At 41.9% G+C, this 20,214-nt stretch overlaps 2 protein-coding genes across 10 annotated transcripts in view; both read left to right on the top strand.

Annotated features, from left to right (window-relative positions):
- Vps13d (vacuolar protein sorting 13 homolog D) overlaps positions 1–20,214 on the top strand; it is a 243,360-nt gene that overhangs the window by 37,592 nt on the left and 185,554 nt on the right. For all 9 annotated transcript variants that reach the window (XM_058572649.1, XM_058572650.1, XM_046424684.2 and 6 more), the window contains 8 exons: positions 835–965; positions 2,481–2,613; positions 4,424–6,637; positions 8,270–8,421; positions 9,892–10,923; positions 15,281–15,371; positions 17,441–17,567; positions 19,374–19,554. In XM_058572649.1, coding sequence (XP_058428632.1) covers positions 835–965; positions 2,481–2,613; positions 4,424–6,637; positions 8,270–8,421; positions 9,892–10,923; positions 15,281–15,371; positions 17,441–17,567; positions 19,374–19,554 — 4,061 coding nt within the window. The remainder of the gene's footprint in view (positions 1–834; positions 966–2,480; positions 2,614–4,423; positions 6,638–8,269; positions 8,422–9,891; positions 10,924–15,280; positions 15,372–17,440; positions 17,568–19,373; positions 19,555–20,214) is intronic.
- On the top strand, positions 12,160–13,191 carry LOC124079247 (EKC/KEOPS complex subunit TPRKB-like). The gene has a single exon (XM_046424687.2). It carries the CDS (start codon positions 12,602–12,604, stop codon positions 13,127–13,129), a length of 528 nt encoding a protein of 175 aa, XP_046280643.1. The 5' UTR covers positions 12,160–12,601; the 3' UTR covers positions 13,130–13,191.

Here is a 20,214-nt window from a genome sequence, read left to right as displayed (position 1 = left end):
CATTCTCTTATGCTGGCACTTTCCTTGGCTCCCCAGGATGTTCTAGATCAGGGATGAGGAGGAATGTTCAAGAACTTCCTTCCAGGTCACAGAGTCTGTAGCCTCCTTCACTTGCTGGGTGCTGCATTGTAGGCTGCGAAGTTCTAAATATTGTCATTGATTTGTTAGGCCTCCCTCTGCTCCCCCACATGACTTAAGACAGTGACATGGAAAGAGCCCTCTTTTTGACAGGGAGTGGGTGATGAAACATAATCCCTCTCTCCTTTATAACAGTGACATTTTTGTAGATTTTGCCCAATTTTTGAGATTTTTTTCATGTAAGCAGTAGCCATGAATGTAGTATCTTCTTTGTTCTCACTGACAGTAAAGAAGGCATTTCCCTCTAAATTATACTTTTTTCTTCCTGTGTAATTTCTTATGTCTTGCTTTGTAAGGATTTTGAAATATAGTTTTCAGAAAAAGCTTCAAGAAATTCTGTAGCATAGGTACCTTCCCTCATATACCTCCCCACCCCTGGCACTCCGGAGCCCACCTCTACCACATGCCTGTTATCCTGTGTCACACAGGTCATGGCAGAGCAGGGAGCTGTGGTTTTTTTTTTTTTTTTTTACTTGCAGATGGACACAATACCTTTATTTATTTATTTTTATGTGGTGCTAAGGATCGAAGCCAGTGCCTCGCACGGGCGAGGCAAGTGCTCTGCCACTGAGCCATCACCCCAGCCCCAGGGAGCTGCTTTTGTTACTGATTGTATTTTAGCTCTGGTGGAATTTCTTGTCTGTCCACCCAACCATTTGGAAATTCTGAGTGTGCTATGTGTTTCCAATCTTGTAGGTTTTGGTTATCAGTCTGAACTTGAGCTCAGAGTTGCTGAAGCTGCCCGCAGACAGTACAACAAGCTGAAGATGCAGACCAAGGCAGAGATCCGACAGACCCTTGACCGCTTGCTGGTGGGGGATTTCATTGTAAGTGGCCTCACATAACACTGGGGATAGGGGAAGGAACAAGTTTTTCTTTTTTCTTTTTTTTCAGTGCTGGGACGGAACCCAGGGCCATGTGAGGCGAGTGTTCTCCCACTGAGCCTCCAGCCCTGGGCAAGTTTCTTTTGACAAGTTCATTATCTACTGTAATCAGTTGTACTGATTAAGTGAACTGAAAATATGAAGTCCTTGTCAGCTGGCATAAAATAGAAATCTCATGTCTTTGACAGTCAAAGTTTAATTAATTAAAAAAAAAAAAAAAAAAACCACTGTAACTAGATAGAGTTTCTTCCGTATGGCTCTGGGAGCATTTTCAGGACTTGCCCTTGTCCTTGTCCTGTGATCTCTGAATACTTAAGCACTCTTTTTGTTTACCCCAGAAGTAAAAAGCTGGATTCTATCTCAGGCTATGATGATTACTTTGTCACCATCTGTGGTCACTGAGTGACCAGCTGATAAGAGGACACCATGGACAGGTGGAGCCAGGAAATAGCTCAACAGTCCAGGAGGGGTTTGTTTCTCACAGCGTGCTGTGGTGGTGCACCTCCAAGAGGCAGCAGTAGGTGGAGTAGTTGGAAAGGGAGTGGCTTCTCTTGTGTGGTGTACATGCTGCAGGTGGAAAGGGAGCCCCATGTTCCAAACAGATGTCCTGGTGTATTAGACAGAGAATTAGTCCTGTTTCTTGCATGTGTCTTGTGTGTTTCAACACAAATTATAACAATTAGTGTCCTCTTGTTATCTTAGACAAAAGATAGTTGTTTCTGGTAACATTTGTATCAGTTAGCTTCTACCATATGCATATAATTGAGGCTGCTTTTAGTTGCGAAGAAGAACAGTTTACAAATTCATGAATCAGTGTGTTATTTGTATTTTGAACATCAAAACTTACGTTTTTCCTCAAGTTATTTTGGCACGAAGTTCATGATTACCAATGTCTGTGAATAAATAGAACTTTTTGGTAAGCTGGGCGCGGTGGCACATGCCTGTAATCTTAGGCTGAGGCAGGAGGATCCTGTGTTCAAAGCCAGCCTCAGCAAAAGTAAGGTACTAAGCAACTTGGTGAGACCCTGTCTCTTAAAAAAATACAAAATAAGGCTGAGATGTGACTCAGTGGTTGAGCCCCTGAGTTTAGTCCCCAATAACCCCCTCCCCCAATTTTTTTTGTGGATTTCTACATTTATTTGAATTTCAAATTTCTGTAATAGTTTAAAGTGCTAAGCTCTGCAGATTAGAAACAAAATCTTTCTTAACCTGTGGATCATCAATGCAAGTACGATTATCAGTAATTTATAGGTTTTTTCTCTCCACCTCAGATATTGGCCATGGTGGTGTCTCCAGGCCTCAGGCTTTCATGGGCTTTATCATAGACTTTCTGCTAGAATCCCAGAGAGACCATGTCACTCAACCCTGGGCAGGGCTTCGGGAGTACCGCCAGCACTGAGCAGCCCTCAGTTCACAGTCACAGCCACGACACAACAGAGGTTTGTTTCATTTTCACAGGAGGAAAGTAAACGGTGGACTGTGCGGCTAGACATTTCTGCCCCTCAGGTGATATTCCCTGATGACTTCAAGTTCAAGAATCCCGTGTTAGTTGTTGTGGATCTGGGAAGAATGCTGTTGACAAATTCCCAAGGTACATTGCCAGTGTGAAGTGGGGAGACAGGTCTTGGTGGGCTGCTCTGTCTGCTGAACAAAGCAAGCTTCACAGTAGTGCATGTAACGTGTTTGCTTCACAGTAGTGCATGTAACATGTTTGCTTCACAGTAGTGCATATAACATGTTTAAATATCCCAGTTCAACTGTGAATTTTAAAATAATAGCTGTACCTTGATGTAATTCACTTTAAAAAATCTATAGTTATTTTGGTCGTGTTGGTGAATTTGTGCAACTCTCACTACTGTTTAGTTCCAGATCATTTTCCTTTCCCCAGTGAAACTACAAACTCATTAGTGGTCATTGTCTCTTAAATTCTTCCTCCCCAGCTTCTGGCAGTCACTAGTTTTTTTTCTGTCTCTGTGGGTTCGTCTGTTCTAAACATTTCATGTGAGTGAAATACAATATGCAACCCTTTATATCTGGCTTTTAATTTAGCATAACATTTTCAAGGTCCATCCATGTTATAGTATATGTTCGTGCTTCATTTCTTTTTTGACTGAATAATAGTCCCTTGTATAGATATACTGCAGTTTATTTACCCTTCTTTGTTAGACTTTGGGATTGTCCACCTTTTGACTGTTATGAATAGCACTCAATGAATATTCACACGCAAATGTTCATATACAGATTTTTGTGTAGAAAACCATGTTTCCAGTTCTCCAGGCACATACCTGGGAGTGGAGTTGCTGGGTCCTGTGCAAGTCTCTTTAGTATTTTGAGGAGCTATGGACTTCTCAGCAGCAGCTGCAGCGTCACATTGCCACCAGCAGCTGAGCTTGCTGGTGTCTGCACTCTGTCATCACTGTGACTGTTGTTTTTGTAGTTGTGAAGTAGTGTCATATTGTGGTTTTTATTTGTGTTTCTATGTGACATTGTGTATTTTAATAAACATTGTCTCCCAGTGCTTACTTTCAGGAATAGGGTTTTAACCTATTTGTTAGTAGCATATAAAAAGAGACACCTGGAAGGTAATTTCATTAGATCTGAGTGTATTGAGGTGGGAGGGAAGAATGAGGGCTCACAGGGTAAAGCGGGTGGCATTGAGCAGATCAGCCCATTCCAACCTCAGTTTCACTGAGTAGACCTGAAGGAGAAGAGGGCAGGGGGCGTGAAGAGGAGGGGAAGTTGGGTGCAAAGGGGAATTTTAAAAGGGCATTAGGCCTGAATGGAAGGGTGGCTGAGCTGCATATAGCACCTACCTGAACTGAGGAAACGTAATGTGGAACAGGGCACGTGATTGAGCCCCGCGCTCCGTGGCTGTCTCAGTGCTACTTGGCTGTAGAGAGGATCCCGGGTGTGCCCGGGGAATGTCATACCCTCAGCAGTTTCTGCTCACCAGGCCTGGATCTGGGCTCTAGAGTTGTTGCTGAGTGTGATGCCCGACGCCTCCCTTCCCTCAGGGTATTCTAGTGGGGGAAACAAAATGAACAAGCCAAGACGGGGGGGAAAAGCCAGACAAGCACAGAGTGATAGGTGATAGGTGATAGGTGATAGGACGGGCCATGCTGCCCGAGACTGGGAAGGTGCTGCACCCCACACACCGGGCCTCAGCTGCTCTCCAGCTGTCCTCATAGTCATGCGTTTTCTCTTGTGGAGTTCACACTTTCACATTAGTAGCCAAGTTCACATGGCTACTAATGACAATACAGAATGTTACGCTTGGAGTGTCCTCCATTGTTTAAATGTTGGGGTTGGCTGAATCTCTGCTCTTCATCATTATCATTATAGTAAAGGATGGAGGAAGAAAATAGCAGGTACTCTTTGAGTCTTCTCTCTTTTCTCTGCAGATGACTCCAAAAGGACAAGTGGGGACGGGTCAGCCTCTGAGGAGAATCAGTTCAGTGATGATGAGTACAAGACCCCTCTCGCCACACCTCCCAACACCCCACCTCCTGAGACAAGCAGCAGCAATGGAGAGAAAACACCTCCTTTTCCTGGAGTGGAAATCAGCGAGGAGCAGCTTCAGGCACATTTGATGAACACAAAGATGTACGAGAGGTACGCGCTGTCATTTATGGACCTCCAGATCATGGTTGGGCGAGTGAAGGACAACTGGAAGCATGTCCAGGATATCGATGTGGGACCGACCCACGTGGTGGAGAAGTTCAATGTTCATCTGCAGCTAGAACGGCGACTGATTTATACTTCAGATCCCAAGTACCCAGGGGCCGTGCTTTCAGGCAACTTACCAGACTTAAAAATCCACATCAATGAGGATAAGATATCTGCTCTAAAGAATTGCTTTGCTCTCCTTACCACCCCAGAAATGAAGACATGTGATACTCAGATTAAAGAGAAGATTTTCCCCCAAGAAGGACAGCGGGGAAGTTTGCAGGACTCGGTAATGAACCTGACCCAGAGCATTGTGATGCTGGAGCAGCATACCCGGGAGGTTCTGGTGGAATCGCAGCTGCTCCTGGCTGAGTTTAAGGTTAACTGCATGCAGCTTGGTGTTGAGAGCAACGGCAGGTACATTTCTGTGCTCAAGGTATTTGGTACCAATGCTCACTTTGTGAAGAGGCCTTATGATGCTGAAGTCTCACTCACTGTTCATGGTTTGCTCCTGGTGGACACCATGCAGACCTATGGTGCTGATTTTGACCTTTTGATGGCTTCACATAAGAACTTAAGTTTTGATATTCCAACAGGAAGCCTCCGGGATAGCAGGGCACAATCTCCTGTCTCTGGACCTAATGTGGCTTCCTTAACTGATGTAACCACCCTGAATGACCGATCTGCAACTAGTGTTTCACTTGACAAAGTTCTCACCAAAGAACAAGAGTCTCTCATTAAGTTGGAATATCAGTTTGTGAGTTCAGAGTGCCCCTCAATGAACTTAGACAGCACTCTTCAGGTGATTTCATTACAGGTGAATAATTTGGATATTATCCTAAATCCAGAGACAATTGTGGAGCTGATTGGTTTTCTTCAAAAATCCTTCCCCAAGGAGAAAGATGATTTGAGCCCTCAGCCTTTAATGACTGATTTTGAAAGAAGCTTTAGAGAACAAGGGACTTACCAATCTACATATGAACAAAATACCGAGGTTGCAGTGGAGATCCACAGACTTAACTTACTGCTCCTCCGGACAGTGGGGATGGCAAACGGAGAGAAGCATGGTAGGAAAATCGCGACTGCAAGTGTAGGTGGCACCAAAGTTAATGTCTCTATGGGGAGCACATTTGATGTGAACGGTTCTCTTGGCTGTTTGCAGCTTATGGATTTGACTCAAGATAATGTTAAGAACCAGTATGTTGTCAGCATTGGGAATTCTGCAGGCTATGAAAATATTGTCAGTGACATTGGCTACTTTGAATCGGTGTTTGTCAGAATGGAAGATGCAGCCCTTACTGAAGCGTTGAGTTTCACGTTTGTTGAGAAATCTAAACAGGAGTGTTTCCTCAACCTGAAGATGGCTTCCCTACATTATAATCACTCTGCCAAATTCCTGAAGGAGCTGACATTATCCATGGATGAACTGGAAGAGAATTTTCGAAGTATGCTGAAAAGTGCAGCCACCAAAGTCACCACAGTGTTAGCTACCAAGACTGCTGAGTACAGTGAGATGGTGTCCCTCTTTGAGACTCCAAAGAAGTCCCGGGAACCCTTTATCTTAGAGGAAAGTGAAATATATGGGTTTGGCCTCACTTCTTGTCATTCCGACACCGTAAAGCTAATCCTGAACATCTACATTGAATCTCCAGTTGTTTCTATCCCCCGGAAGCCGGGGAGTCCCGAGTTGTTGGTAGGACACCTGGGACAGATATTCATCCAGAATTTTGTGGCAGGAGATGACGAGTCCAGAAGTGACCGTCTGCAGGTGGAAATCAAAGACATTAAACTGTATTCTTTGAATTGCACCCAACTGGCGGGCAGAGAAGGTGCTGGGGCTGAAGTAAATCGGACGTTTTGTCCACCCTCTGGCTCGGCCAGTGCCAACAGTCAAGAGGAAGCGCATTTCACCCGACATGATTTCTTTGAATCTCTGCATAGAGGTCAAGGTAAGGGGCATAAGTTTCTGTTTAATTTTGTTTAAAGGTTCAAAACCCAGCTTGTGTAGTATTTCACTAAAAACAGCAACAAAAACATTTTCTTCTGGAATTGTCCCCAGTTAATATTTTAGAAATCATGATAAAATTTTGACAGAATGCTTCGTAGTACGTTGGTATATTTTCATCTTTTTCCATTTGATACCATTTTTAGCAAAACAAGGATTTTTTTTAACTTTATTTTTAAAAATTTGTTTATTTTCATGTGGTACTGAGGATCAAACCCAGTGCTTCACACTTGCTAGATAAGCGCTCCACCACTGAGCCCCAGCCCAAAATAAGACTTACTAAACGTGTTCTCTTTTGGAAATTGCGTGGTTGCTCAGTTGTAGAGATGCTTCAGTGGATGGATTTGGTTAGTGTTGTTTAATTTGGTCAAATTTTCTAAACTGTAGCTTTTTCCTAGATACATGTTTTAGCTCATGATAGCTCAAGGGATTAGCATAAATAGAATGTGAAACATAGTTGGTGGATGTTATACAGAATATTCTAGTATTCTGCCATGCCCTATAATGGGTTGGATGGAAGAGGGTGTGAGGAATGGATTTTGAATTTGTGTTCTAACTCTAATCAGCTAGTGCCATCAGTTCAATCTTTTCAATCTTTTAGTCTTTTTTTTTTTTTTAAGGTACCAGGGATTGAACCCAGGGGATGCCCTACTGCAGAGTCAAACCCCCAATCTTTTTTTTTTTTTAGGGTACTGGGGATTGAACTCAGGGACACTTGACCACTGAGCCACATCCCCAGCCCAATTTTGTATTTTTTAAAAAATCTTTTAGTTGTTGAACCAGTGCCTCATACATGCCAGGCAAGTGTGCTACCTCTGAGCCCCAGCTCCAGCCTCCTGTTTCGTATTTTATTTAGAGACAGGGTCTCACTGAGTTGCTAATCACCTCCCCATTGCTGAGGCTGGCTTTTGGAGATCCTCCTGTTTCAGCCTCCCGAGTCTCTGGGATTATAGGCATGTGCCACCATGTCCTGCTCAATCTGTTAGTCTTGGCATCTAAAAAAATCATGTGGGCTCTAGAGCATGGTTTTGTTGGTGAAGAAATGAAGACTTTGAAAACTTATCCTTCTATGATTTTCAGATGTTAATTCACTGCTTCTGGTACATACATACTGAAAGATTTCTTTCTCTGTTTGGGATAAAAGTTGTTTACTTAGATCCTCTGTTGACCTTGATTCTGATTTAGGCCCAAGAAAAGGGATCCATCTATATCTGAATGCTAGGTAAGGATGAGCAATGTGGTTTGAAAAATCAGCTTGGAAGGCAAAGAGAAGCTTAATGTAGTCTCCTGGACTGGATGAGTATGTTTATCACGTCATATTTTAAAGCTGCCAAATAAAGCATGTCATGAATTTTTTCTTTTTTTTCCTGTAATCTTACCTTTTATCTCTTCTCCCAGTTTGGCCTTGGGATAGTCATCAAAGTTTGCTTTTGGTCATATACCCCTTGATGCTAGGCTGACCTGCCCTTCAAGTCTAAGAATAACTCATGGGCTGTATTTTATACACTCCACACTTAATCAGCAATAATAATGTAAGATTAGTGTTAATAGTCTGTCATTTCCTCCCTTCTGTCAGCTTTTCACATCCTGAACAACACCACCATTCAGTTTAAACTGGAAAAGATCCCTATTGAGAGAGAGTCTGAACTGACCTTCTCTCTTAGTCCAGATGACCTGGGGACCTCTAGCATCATGAAGATTGAAGGAAAGTTCGTCAATCCAGTTCAGGTAATTTGTTCAACTGATTTTCAGACTAGGGCAGCTAAAATGTCCCTTCCCTGAGATGCTTGGGACCGGAAGTGTTTCAGATTTCAGAGTTTTTTAGATTTTGGAATATTTATGTAGTCTTAAATTTTTTTTTTTTTTTTGTAGTTGTAGATGGATAGCATCCCTTTATTTTATTGGATTATTTTTTGTATTTGGTGTTAAGGATTGAACCCAGTACCTCATATGTTCTAGGCAAGTGCTCGCATAACCCCGGCCCCTTTGTGAAGACTTTTATTGATTGAGCATCCCTATTCATAATCTCTGAAATCTGAAATGCTGTAAAGTCTGAAACATTTTGAGCATTTTATCGGCTTTCAGAAAGTTTCAGATTTCAGGGATATTTGGGATTTTAAATACTCAGCCTCTATTTATTTTATATTTATGCAGTATAAATCTATTATACTTAGATTATAATGCTATATATTTATGTTTATTAAATGTAGATGGAAAATATGATTTCAAGGAAATATCATTAATGCTATTGTTCCAATAAACATGGAATAATTTTATCATGTTTAATCACTGGACAGCATTCTTGTTAGCCTTCTTTGTGTGGCTCAGAGGGAGGTTGTGCAGAGGAAGAAGGCAGAATCTTCATTCATTGCCATTCGGGAGCAGGGAAATTTTTGCTTAAAAAAATCAGAGTCTCTTCCCAGGAAGATATAATTCTTGTCACACTTTTGACATACTTGGCCCAGCTTATAAAATGATGTGATTATCTGTGCCGTTGACAGATCTTTCAAGGGAGAATTAGTCTTGCCCTGTCTGAAACTGCTGAGCTATATCACTAACTCTTCTTTTCCTTTTTCTTTTTTTTTCTGGTACTGGGGATAGAACCCAGTGGTGCTTTACCATTGAGCTATATCCACAGCCCTTTTTTGAGATAGAGTCTTCCTAAGTTTCTGAGACTGTCCTTGAACTTGTGATCCTTCCGCCTCAGCCTCCCAAGTTGCTGGGATTACAGGTGTGCACCACTGTGCCCATCTTGAGCAAGGATTTGAATACCAGCAACTTTGACGTGCTCAACATACATGTACATGAACAAAGACCTGATTTCATACCATTTTTATTCCTGTATTTTTGGAATGTGTCTACAAACTAGGTGTGCTTTATGTAACTGTAGTGGTATTATCATACCTTACAAAATTAATGAGAGTTCCTTGGTATCATCTAAATTTTAATCCGACTTTTCTGATTTGGGCATGCAGTCAGCACTTATTGAATATGCAGATTTTTCTGTGTGATGCTGGAAAGGGCCTTGTGAACAAAAGTGGGGCAGAAAGAGTTAAGGATAGCAAAAAAAAAATGATGGTGAGAGTCTTATCAACTAACCTAAAACCTCAAGGGAAGCCCCAAATTGTGGACATGGATAGGTAGCTGAGTGCAGTTAATAATAGTAGGGGAGTAACTGATTTTTCCCTTTGAATGCAGGTGGTGTTAGCCAAGCACGTATATGAGCAGGTTTTACAGACGCTGGACAACCTTGTGTACAGTGAAGATCTGAATAAGTTTCCAGCCAGTGCTGCCTCCTCCTCTTGCCCCAACTCTCCTGTGCCTGCCCTCAGTACCTGCGGAGAGCCTTCCCTGGAGAGGAAGGAGAACGGGCTGTTCAGCCACTCCAGTCTTTCCAGCACCTCTCAGAAGTCCTTGTCTGTGAGAGAAGCTAAAGCTTTCACTCAGATTCAAGCCAACTTTTGTATATCAGAGCTTCAAGTTCAGCTAAGTGGAGATCTCACTTTGGGGGCCCAAGGTCTTGTGAGCTTAAGGTTTCAGGACTTTGAGGTGGAATTCAGTAAAGACCATCCTCAGACCTTGTCCATTCAGATTGCTCTGCGTTCCCTGCTAATGGAGGACTTACTGGAGAAAAATCCAGATTCCAAGTACAAGAACCTGATGGTGTCCCGAGGTGCTCCCAAGCCATCTAGCTTAGCACAGAAAGAGTACCTTTCCCAGTCTTGCCCTTCAGTATCCAATGTGGAGTACCCTGATATGCCACGCTCTCTCCCTTCCCACATGGAGGAAGCTCCTAACGTCTTTCAGTTGTATCAGAGACCCACCTCCGTCTCCAGGAAGAAACAAAAGGAAGTTCAAGACAAGGACTATCCCTTGACCCCACCTCCTTCTCCGACCATAGATGAGCCCAAGGTAGTTACAGGAAAGAGTAAATTTGATGATTCCTTGGTCCACATCAATATATTCTTGGTGGATAAGAAACATCCAGAATTTTCTTCCATTTACAATCGAGTCAACCGGAGCATTGACGTTGATTTTAACTGCTTGGATGTTCTGATCACATTGCAAACCTGGGTCGTGATCTTAGATTTTTTTGGAATTGGCTCCACTGCAGACAACCATGCAATGAAGTTGCCGCCTGAGGATGTTCTGCAGAACGTCAAGGTAGAGTCCAGTGCCTTCACAGCACCCGAGCTTCAGGATCCCGTGAACACCAAGCTGGATCTCAAGGTATCAGTTCCCTTCGATGCCTTGAAGTTCCAAAATGAATTTGGGTTTATTTAAATGTGAGCATTTGCCTTTATTCTGGAAGATAGCTCTTGTTGGCAGCAGAGCCATGTGGTCTTTTGGGTGTCTGGTACAAAAGGGGAGATGTTAGTGTTTCAGGAAAGGTTTTGGTGTAAGTCCCAGGTGGAGGCGGGGAGAACCTGCAGTTCAAACAGCTTGTCTTGCCTGTGGGCTTTCATTCAGGGAACCACTTTGCTCTGTGTCCTGGGTTTCCTCTTTTTCCGTCATCTGCGAGAGTGAAGTGACATGGTGTACGCAAGGGCCTTAGCACAGCGTCTAGTCCAGGCAGCAACTTTCCAGTGCAGCTTTTACCCTTACCTCCCGCCCCCTTCTCTCAGGATGGTGTTTGCTTCCATGGGGGGCCACAGTAGAGCCGCTATTCAGGAATGAGGTGAGGGAAGTCTACTGCTTGGCTTTAATCCTGGCACTTCACTGTGACCCCCCCAGCTGTGTAGATGTGGGCAAGTCACTTAGCCCCTTTTCTCTCCGTTTTTCTGTCATTAAATGGGGCTGTTGGGTGGTGCCTATGTCACAGGGTCTCTGAGCACTCAGTGAAAACACAGGTAAGGCCTTCGGTGGCACGTGGCATACAGCAAGCATTCAGTGAGTGGTTGCTGCTATGGTTGCTGCTAGTCTTTACTGTCATGGGAATTGTCATGCTTGTGACTTGTCCTTAGTACTCAGATTTTTTTTTTTTTTTTTTTTTGGTACCAGGGATTGACCCTGCAGGCACTTAACCACTGAGCCACATCCCTAGTCCTTTTTTCTGTTTTATTTAGAGACAGGGTCTCACTGAGTTGCTGAGGGCCTTGCTAAGTTGCTGAGGCTAGCTTTGAACTTGAGATCCTCCTGCCTCAGCCTCCTGAGCCGCTGGGATTACAGGCTTGCGCCACTGCACCTGCTGGTACTCAGATATTTTTCTGAAACTTTGAAATAGACCATATTTGAATTTTAGCCTGTCTGCTGTGTGTGTGGAGCGCACAGGGATGGGAAGCTTTTGCCTGGCATGGTCAGTGCTGAGGTCCCGGGCCTTGGCTTATTTGTCAAGATGAATGGAAAGGGTGGAGCCTTTTCTTCTGTTGGAACTTCATGTTTGCCCTGTCCCTTCCTTCTTGTGGTGCCTGTGGTGTCAGTGGTGAATGGTGTGGGACTAGGGCCGGGTGGGGGACTCCTCCCAGGAGGCTCTGCAGAGATTGATATGGCTGTTCCTGCAAGAAAACAGGACTAGATAAATGTCCCTTAACAGTGTACTTTTTGAAAATAAGAATTTTTGAAAAACATTTGTATTGTGAAAAATGGCAAGTATATCTCAGCGAAAATAGTATAACGAATCACCATATGCCCAGTACTTCAATGAATCACATTTACTTTGTTCTTTTTCTTCTTCTTCACTGAAGGATTTTAAAGCAAATTCCAAATAGTATGCCATTTTACCTCAACATACTTCAGTATTCATTGTCATATTGAACTAAATTACCAAAAATACCTTGTATTATGTAATTCCTCCCAGTCCATGCTCAGAGTTCCCTGATTGTTTCAAAAATGCCCTTGTGTTTCCGAGGGGGAGATCTTTCCAGTTGGACCAGGACCAGTTGGTTTTGTGCATACAATCCTGTTTGAAATGCAGTTAACATATCAGCTGGACCTATTTCCTGAATGCAGAGTGACTCTTCTGTTATTTAAAGATGTAAAAAATGCTGGAGACTTGAGAAAAAAGGCCATGGAAGGCACCATTGATGGTGCATTGATAAATCCTTCAGTGATTGTTGATCCTTTTCAGATACTTGTGGCAGCAAATAAAGCAGTTCACCTCTACAAACTGGGAAAAATGAAGACGAGAACTCTGTCTACTGAAATTATTTTCAACCTTTCCCCAAACAACAATATTTCAGAGGCTTTGAAAAAATTTGGTATCTCAGCAGATAATACTTCAATTTTAATTGTTTACGTTGAAGAGGGAGAAAAACAAGTAAATCAAAAATACCTAATATCTCAAGTAGAAGGTGACCAGATTTCTCTGAAAAATCTTCCTGAAATAACGAATATTTCTGAAGTCAAAAAGATATATAAAGTGTCTTCACAAGAAGAAAAGATTGGGACATTATTGGGTGGTATCATTAGTAGAATGTCAACAAAAGATGTTTTATAAAATGTTAGAAATATTAACAGAAATTTTCAGCTTTAAATAAAACATTGGTTTTTCTTTCCTGATTATAAAATTAAAATATGTTTATAATAGAAAAAAATTTTTTTTGATCCTAGGACCTTGTGCATGCTAGGTAAGTGCTCCACCACTGAGCTTCCTTCTAGCCCTATAATTTTTTTTTTTTAAATCACAGAATGAGATTTTAAAAAACCCTCATAATCCAATCATTTTTACTAATACTGTTACTATTCTTGTTGTCTTCTAGTCTTCTATTTGTATTCAAACATTTTATTTTTTATATAATGGAAATAAAAATTGCCAACACTTATTGAATGTCAAAAAAAAAAAAATGCCCTTGTGTTGGTGAACTGGAGAGGAGTGAATGGTTTAGGAAGTATCATGCTTTTCTTTTGGTCTGTAATTCCGTGGAAAGCTGTGCCTTTCTGAGCCAAAGTTTTCTCAGCTGCAAATGAGGATAGTTCAATAAAATGACATAGGAATTTTTTGAATCAGGATCCAAGAAGGTTCACATGTTACATTTTCTGTCATTGTTTCTTAAATTTTTTTTATATAAGCCAAGTATGATGGAGTGAGCCGGTAATCCCAGCTCAGGAAGCTGAGATGGGAGGAGGGTGTTTGAAGCCAACCTGGACAACTTAGCAAGACCTGTCTCAAAAATGAAAACAAAACCATAAAACAACAAACAAACAACCCCCCATTCCCGAACACAGATCTCTTTTACTTAAGGTAAACCAGCCCCCCACTGCCTTCTTATGCCCCTACCTTGACTTGCTAGAGAATCTGGGCTAGTGCCTCATGGCTGTCCAGCATCCTAGGTTTGTCTGTTTGTTGGTTTTGCTGGTTGACTTTGTTTATCCCCCATATTTAGAAATGAAAGTTAGTGCTGGAGAGTCAGTTTCGGCTCCCTGGGGAGAACCCCTTGAGGTGGCGCCTGGTGTCTGCTGTTACATCAGGCAGGAGGCCCACAGCCACAGGGCGTCTCTTTTAGACACAAAAGATTTATGCCATCAGTGGGTTCAGGTGGCGATGGCCAGGCTCCTCCATACAGAGCATTTTTAGAGCATTTATGTGTTCCTTTGATGATTAAATAATTAGGGATTTTCTTATTTTACCCCTCTATGATGGTCTCATCTCGATGCCTTGGGATCCTTCTGTAGTCTCTGTCAAAAATCATACTGTGCAGAACTGGAGCATACCCACGGACAGGCATTGCCCAGCTGTGATAATCTGCTCCATTTTTCTCTGCCTCCACCTGTAACTATTTTTCCTTCTTCCCCTACTCCTATTTTCCTTCTTTTCTTATCTTTTTTTTCCTCCCACTCATTCTTTCACCAGATGTTCACTGAGCACCTACTTTGTGGTAGGTATTGCACTTACAGGGCTGACCAAGCATGGTCTCTGCCATCTGGAAGCTGAGTGGGAGGGAGTGATAGTTGAATGATGGGCTCTTTCTCCTCCTCTCATTCCTTCTCTCCACTCAATGCCTCTGAGCACAGAGGTGGTTGAGAACCTGACTCAATAAATCCTAGCCACATAAGTCCTTTTAGTAGTTATAATTACAGTATTATATTACAGAACTTGTTACAAATAATGCTTTTCTAAAGACAGAGGATTTTGCTTTTCTTCAGTTTGTTGTTGTCCCTAGGAAAGCAGAGTCTTTGTGGTTCCTAGGTGAGTCCTGATTGGTCAGTCTTCCATAAAAATACATTCAAAGGCATTAGGCAGGATTCTAAATCATTTTCATTTTGCCCTGACAAATATCTTAGATGAGACCACTTCATGGATCTGTTTGAGTTATTATCGAATTGCATAATATTAATAATGAATATCAAAATGGGAAAAGTAGTTTTATAATGTGCAACATTTCACTAGCAGAATAGATGAGGCAAGCTCAGAAACGACACCAGAACCTGGAGTTCCGACCACTGGTTGAGTTCCTTTCTGGTTGGCTTTATCATCAGACCATCATGGGACGGGGTTAACAAAGCGGAAGGGAAATTGGCACCTTGAAAAGCTTTACCTTCATATTTCCCAAGCCTTTCTGAATCTTCCTTGATTCTGTTCTGCCATTTCCCTGAAAGACCCCCTTTTCTGCCAGTAACATTTGCCTTGCTTTATCTTGTATGTTTCTAGGTTCATTCACTCTCTCTTGTGCTGAATAAAACCACCAGTGAGCTCGCTAAAGCCAATGTGTCCAAATTAGTAGCACATCTGGAAATGATTGGTAAGTGGGGAAAATCAAACTTGCAACGTCTGGTAAGTGTTTGAATATCCCAACACAAATCAGATTGTGTGCACATGCTAAGTGAGGTGTGGATCAGCAGTTTGATTGTGAGACTTAGTCTGGCCATACCTTTTGGTAGCTTTTGTATCAGAGTCATCTAGATAGCTTGTTAAAAATGCAGGTGTCTGCTGGGCATGGGGGCACACGCCTGTAATCCCAGTGGCTCTGGAGTCTAAGGCAGGAGGATTGCGAGTTTAGAGCCAGCCTCAGCAAAAACGAGGTGCTAAGCAACTCAGTGAGACCCTGTCTCTAAATAAAATACAAAATAGGGCTGGAAATGTGGCTCAGTGGTTGAGTGCCCCTGAGTTCAATCCCCAGCACCCCCACAAAAAAACAAAAACAAAATGCAGGAGTTTGGCATAACCTCCTCTCTCTCCCTTTCCCAATATCTCCATCCCAAGAATCTGATTCTGTAGGTTGGGAATGGGCCTTGGCATCTACCTGTGTTTTTAACAATTTCTAGAGTGACTGGTGTAATTTTCTTGTTTAGGTTGGGAAATTTTTGAGGGTAAAATGGGGGTATTATTAATAATTGGACTTGGAAAACAAACATATAAAAGGGCTGTCTCTGGGAAACCAGGAGATATGTTCATTTGTTTATAGTCTTAAATAAGTAGAGCTACTGAGAGGGCCTCTTTTTTGTGCTTGTTTTTTTTTTAAATTTTGTTGGTTTATTTTAAAATCACTTTACTTCTTAGAAAGTAAAGAGGAATAATAAGTCAGTTATGAAAATGGCATACATACAGTATTTTTGGACTCATGGCAACTTTATAACAGTTCATTGTGTGGTTTAATTGCAAACCTCTTCTTGTCCTGGCTTAGTGATTGACGTAATTGCCATTCTCCTCCTCACTTTTCTGAAAGTCCTACCCAGTCCTTCTTAGTGGCCTTCTCAAATCACAGTGTGCAGAGTTTGACTCGTTTCCTTGTTAGCATTCAGGAACTTCTGTATGCAGGAGGATATTGTAGTAAAGCCAGCATTCTTTGTAATGGGATTTTTGTGGGGTGAGAGTCTTCCTTGAACACAAATGATGAACGATATCACGTTCTAAATGGTGAGGATTTATAAACTGTGAATTAAAATACTATTTCTTCTATAAAGAACATGTAATTCAGTATTGAAGACCACAAAGCTCAAATGTTGACATTGCTAAAAGTAAGAATGTCATTTGGGGAAGGAAAGAACTGAAACTGAGGTTTCCAGCATGGTGTAGATTATTTTAGAAAACCTTCCTAGAAGAGTTCTGAATAAAAAAATACATAAAAGTAAAATATATAAATGTATTTATAAAAATAAATATAATAAAAATATGTGCCTTTGGTTTCATCGGAAACTGACTGGCATGCTGGGTGTGTCCACCTTGTTTGCTGGAGTGGGTGGTAATGATATCGTGATTGTGATGGTGAGTTTTGTTTTATGGCAGCCACAGCTCAGAACATTCTTGCACAGTGTTAAGAAGGATCGTTTCAGGGTCACATTCCAGCCACTTGTGTGAATCCCACCCTCCAGGGGCTTTTTCACTCCTGTCACATCTGATTAGCTTCACATCTGGGTCACCAGTGTCTGTGACCTCATTAATTTTGTTCTTTTATTAAATCTCCCTAAAACCTGCTGAATGTTGCTTGAATAGCCAATACATATCTGACACTTCTTCCTTTTTTCTTTCATTCGCAGTATGATTTATAGACCTTTTGATGTGTCAGTAATTTTAACAAGTGGTCTAATCTCAGAATGTGTTTCTGGCGGCATTTGTAAATGTTTTGTCTTTTGAATTGTATATGCATTTGCTTTCTTTCCCCACGTCGCTGTGTGGTGTTGCTGTATCCTTTCAGTTCCCTTTGGCCTTTGGCATGGTGACTCTGAAAGATTGGAGGGTGTTTTGGGATATTGAAAATTGGCTTCTGTGCTTAGTTTGATTAAAACGTGTCCATTAGTTTTTGTCCCAAACATATTGGAGATGTGCAGCAAGATGGCATGTGACAACATTCTCTCATTTTAACATCCCTAGAGGGAGACCTGGCCTTACAGGGAAGCATCGGGAGTCTGTCTCTGAGCGACCTCACCTCCCACGGCGAGCTCTACAGGGAGCGGTTCACCACGAGTGGGGAGGAAGCCCTCATCTTCCAGGCTTTCAAGTAAACACCCCGTCCTTTCTCTCTCCAGGGTTTGTTGTGATCACTTGCTGTTTAAAATTCTTGTTGGCTAAACAATGAAGAAAAGATTAAGAAAATTTTACCTTCTTTGGTAAAACTGGGCAGATCGGGCTATGAGGAGTCCTGATTTATATCCATTTTCGTTGAATCCAGTGTTGTAGTGGCTCCTCATGAGCTCAGTGGTGTGGTTGGGATGATTCTGGTGCTGGGTCGCTGCCACTTGTGTGCCCGCAGCTGGTCACTTTGTCTCATGCGTCAGTTTTTCTATATAAATAACCAGGGCACTGAGTTAGCTCATCTCTAAGCTTCCATGTAGCTCTAAGAGTTCTGGAATGACTTCAGTCTCAGAGTGTTGTTGATGATGAATACTGACACATAGCGTGTATTTTTTGTTTATAGACATAGTTTATATTTAATTCTATTTTAGACTTTAGAGGTCATCTTTAGAAGTCAACTATGTCTATAAAGGACGGGTTTCTCAGAAGACAGATTTTCAAATGGCAATTTTCAGCCTTTTAAAGAGTTGTTAGAAAATTAATGTTCAATTATTCCCCTAAATATTAATTTTATTGGTGTAGAGATTTTATTGGTGTAGAGTGGTGATCAGTCTTTTGTTTTTCCTTTTTAACATGGTTGTGTTCAACCAGTTTGAGAGTTACAATTTTAAAAGATGTCTGTGATAGGATGTCTGTGATACTCTCCAGGCCCTGGGTTTGATGACCAGAACTGGGGAAAAAATAAAAAAGTCTGAGGACCTCTTCTTTCATTCTCAGGGTTATTATTCATTCAGTAAAGCATTATAACACTGTACTGAGAATTTATATTTTTTAGAATTTAGGTTTTGCCAGTTAGGTGTGGTGGTGCTTGCTTGTAATCTTGGAGACAGGAGAGACTGAGGCAGGATGATCACAAGTTCAAGACCAGCCTCAACTACTTAGCGAGGCCCTAAGTAACTTAGCAAGACCCTGTCTCAAAATAATAAATAGAAAGGGCTGGGATGTGGCTAAGTATTAAAGCTCTTCTAGGTTCAATCTGCAGAACCACATACAACCCCCCCACTCCAGTTTAGCTTTTAGAATTTTAGATTTTAGAATAAATTATTTATATTATATACCACACTGACATCATTCTTTAATAAACGAGATAGCCCAATGTATAATTCTTAATTCTCTGTTTGGCACAAAATAGGTCCTTAGCAAATGTGAATTCCTTACCCCATTGACTGTGTTCTGAATGATAATTTCTCTTTAGGCTTCATGCTCCACTAAATGCAAAACAGTTGTAAATTTTTTTTTGGTGTGACTTTGAGTTGGGATATCCCCACCCACAGTGTGGCTGCATTTCACTCACGTAAAAGAAGACTTCTTTCTGCTTCCAGGAGGTGTTTTTCCCAGAAACACTGGCTCCAGTGCCTGCCTTTTTTACCTGTTATTTCCTGGCCTTTTTCTTATCTTTGGGGTCTGCATTGTCGCAGTCTTTGCAAGCAGTGGTGACAGCTGGAATGCTCCTATTTCTTTGGAGGCATGGGTGAAAGGTCAGGGCTGTGGCGTTGGGTTGAGTTCTAGAGTCAAGACTGAGTTCAGCACCTGCAGCTGCCCACTACTTACAGCCCCAGGTGTCACCCCAGACTTTAATTTAAATGTCGTCCGCATATTGCAGAAGCTTAGAAAGGGACTCATTTTTGCAATTTTCCATTTTAATAATTAAAGCTGTTTTCTAGGAAAGCCCTTAGGTCAGCCCAGTTTTACAGAGATGCTAGCTGAGTCACTGTTTGGTCCTTGTTCCTAGATACGGGCAGCCTGACCCTCTGCTGCGGAGAGAGCATGACGTTCGTGTGAGCCTGCAGATGGCCTCTGTGCAGTATGTGCACACACAGCGCTTCCAGGCCGAGGTGCTGGCCTTCATTCGGCACTTCACGCAGCTGCAGGATGTCTTAGGGCGCCAGCGCGCTGCGGTGGAGGGCCAGACGGTAGGTGGCTGCATTTCAGTTTGACTCATCAATAGAACTTTTAAGCCATAGATAAATCTGGAAAATTTCGCAAAAAAAAAAAAAAAAAGAAAGAAAGAAAGTGTGATGTATATGTATACATACTATGTAGCCTGTTACCTGCAGAAATCTTGCTGTAACCTGAGAGACGTAGTCCTTCTTCATTATATCATACTTTAAAAGCAATTAAAGTTTAGCTTCACTTTGCTGTAAAAACAATAAAGGAAATTTATAAATAATACTTAAGACTTCTGGACTTTTAGGACTTTAGTGGGGATGCTTCTCTTGGAAAGTGGTAGGTTTTTCTTTTTTTCAGTTTGGTACCTTTAATGACTTGGTCATTTTTTTCTTTTTTTTAAGTATCGGGCATTGAACTCAGGGGCACTCAACTACTGAGCCACATCCTCAGCCCTATTTTGTATGTTTATTTAGAGACAGGGTCTCACTGAATTGCTAGGACCTCACTATTGCTGAGGCTGGCTTTGAACCTGGATCCTCCTGCCTCAGTCTCCCAAGCCACTGGGATTATAGGCGTGAGCCACTATGCCTGGAGACTTGGTCGTTTTTCATGGTTTATCCTAGGCCAAAACAAATATCTAATAGTATTTCCATTTACAAAGTCATTAAGTCTAAGCAACTTAA

This window comes from Marmota monax, unplaced genomic scaffold, assembly GCF_021218885.2.
Source record: "Marmota monax isolate L192 unplaced genomic scaffold, Marmota_monax_Labrador192_F-V1.1 WCK01_AAM20220418_F8-fsc00080, whole genome shotgun sequence".
NCBI lineage: Eukaryota > Metazoa > Chordata > Mammalia > Rodentia > Sciuridae > Marmota > Marmota monax.
This window is presented reverse-complemented; position numbering and strand designations above follow the sequence as displayed.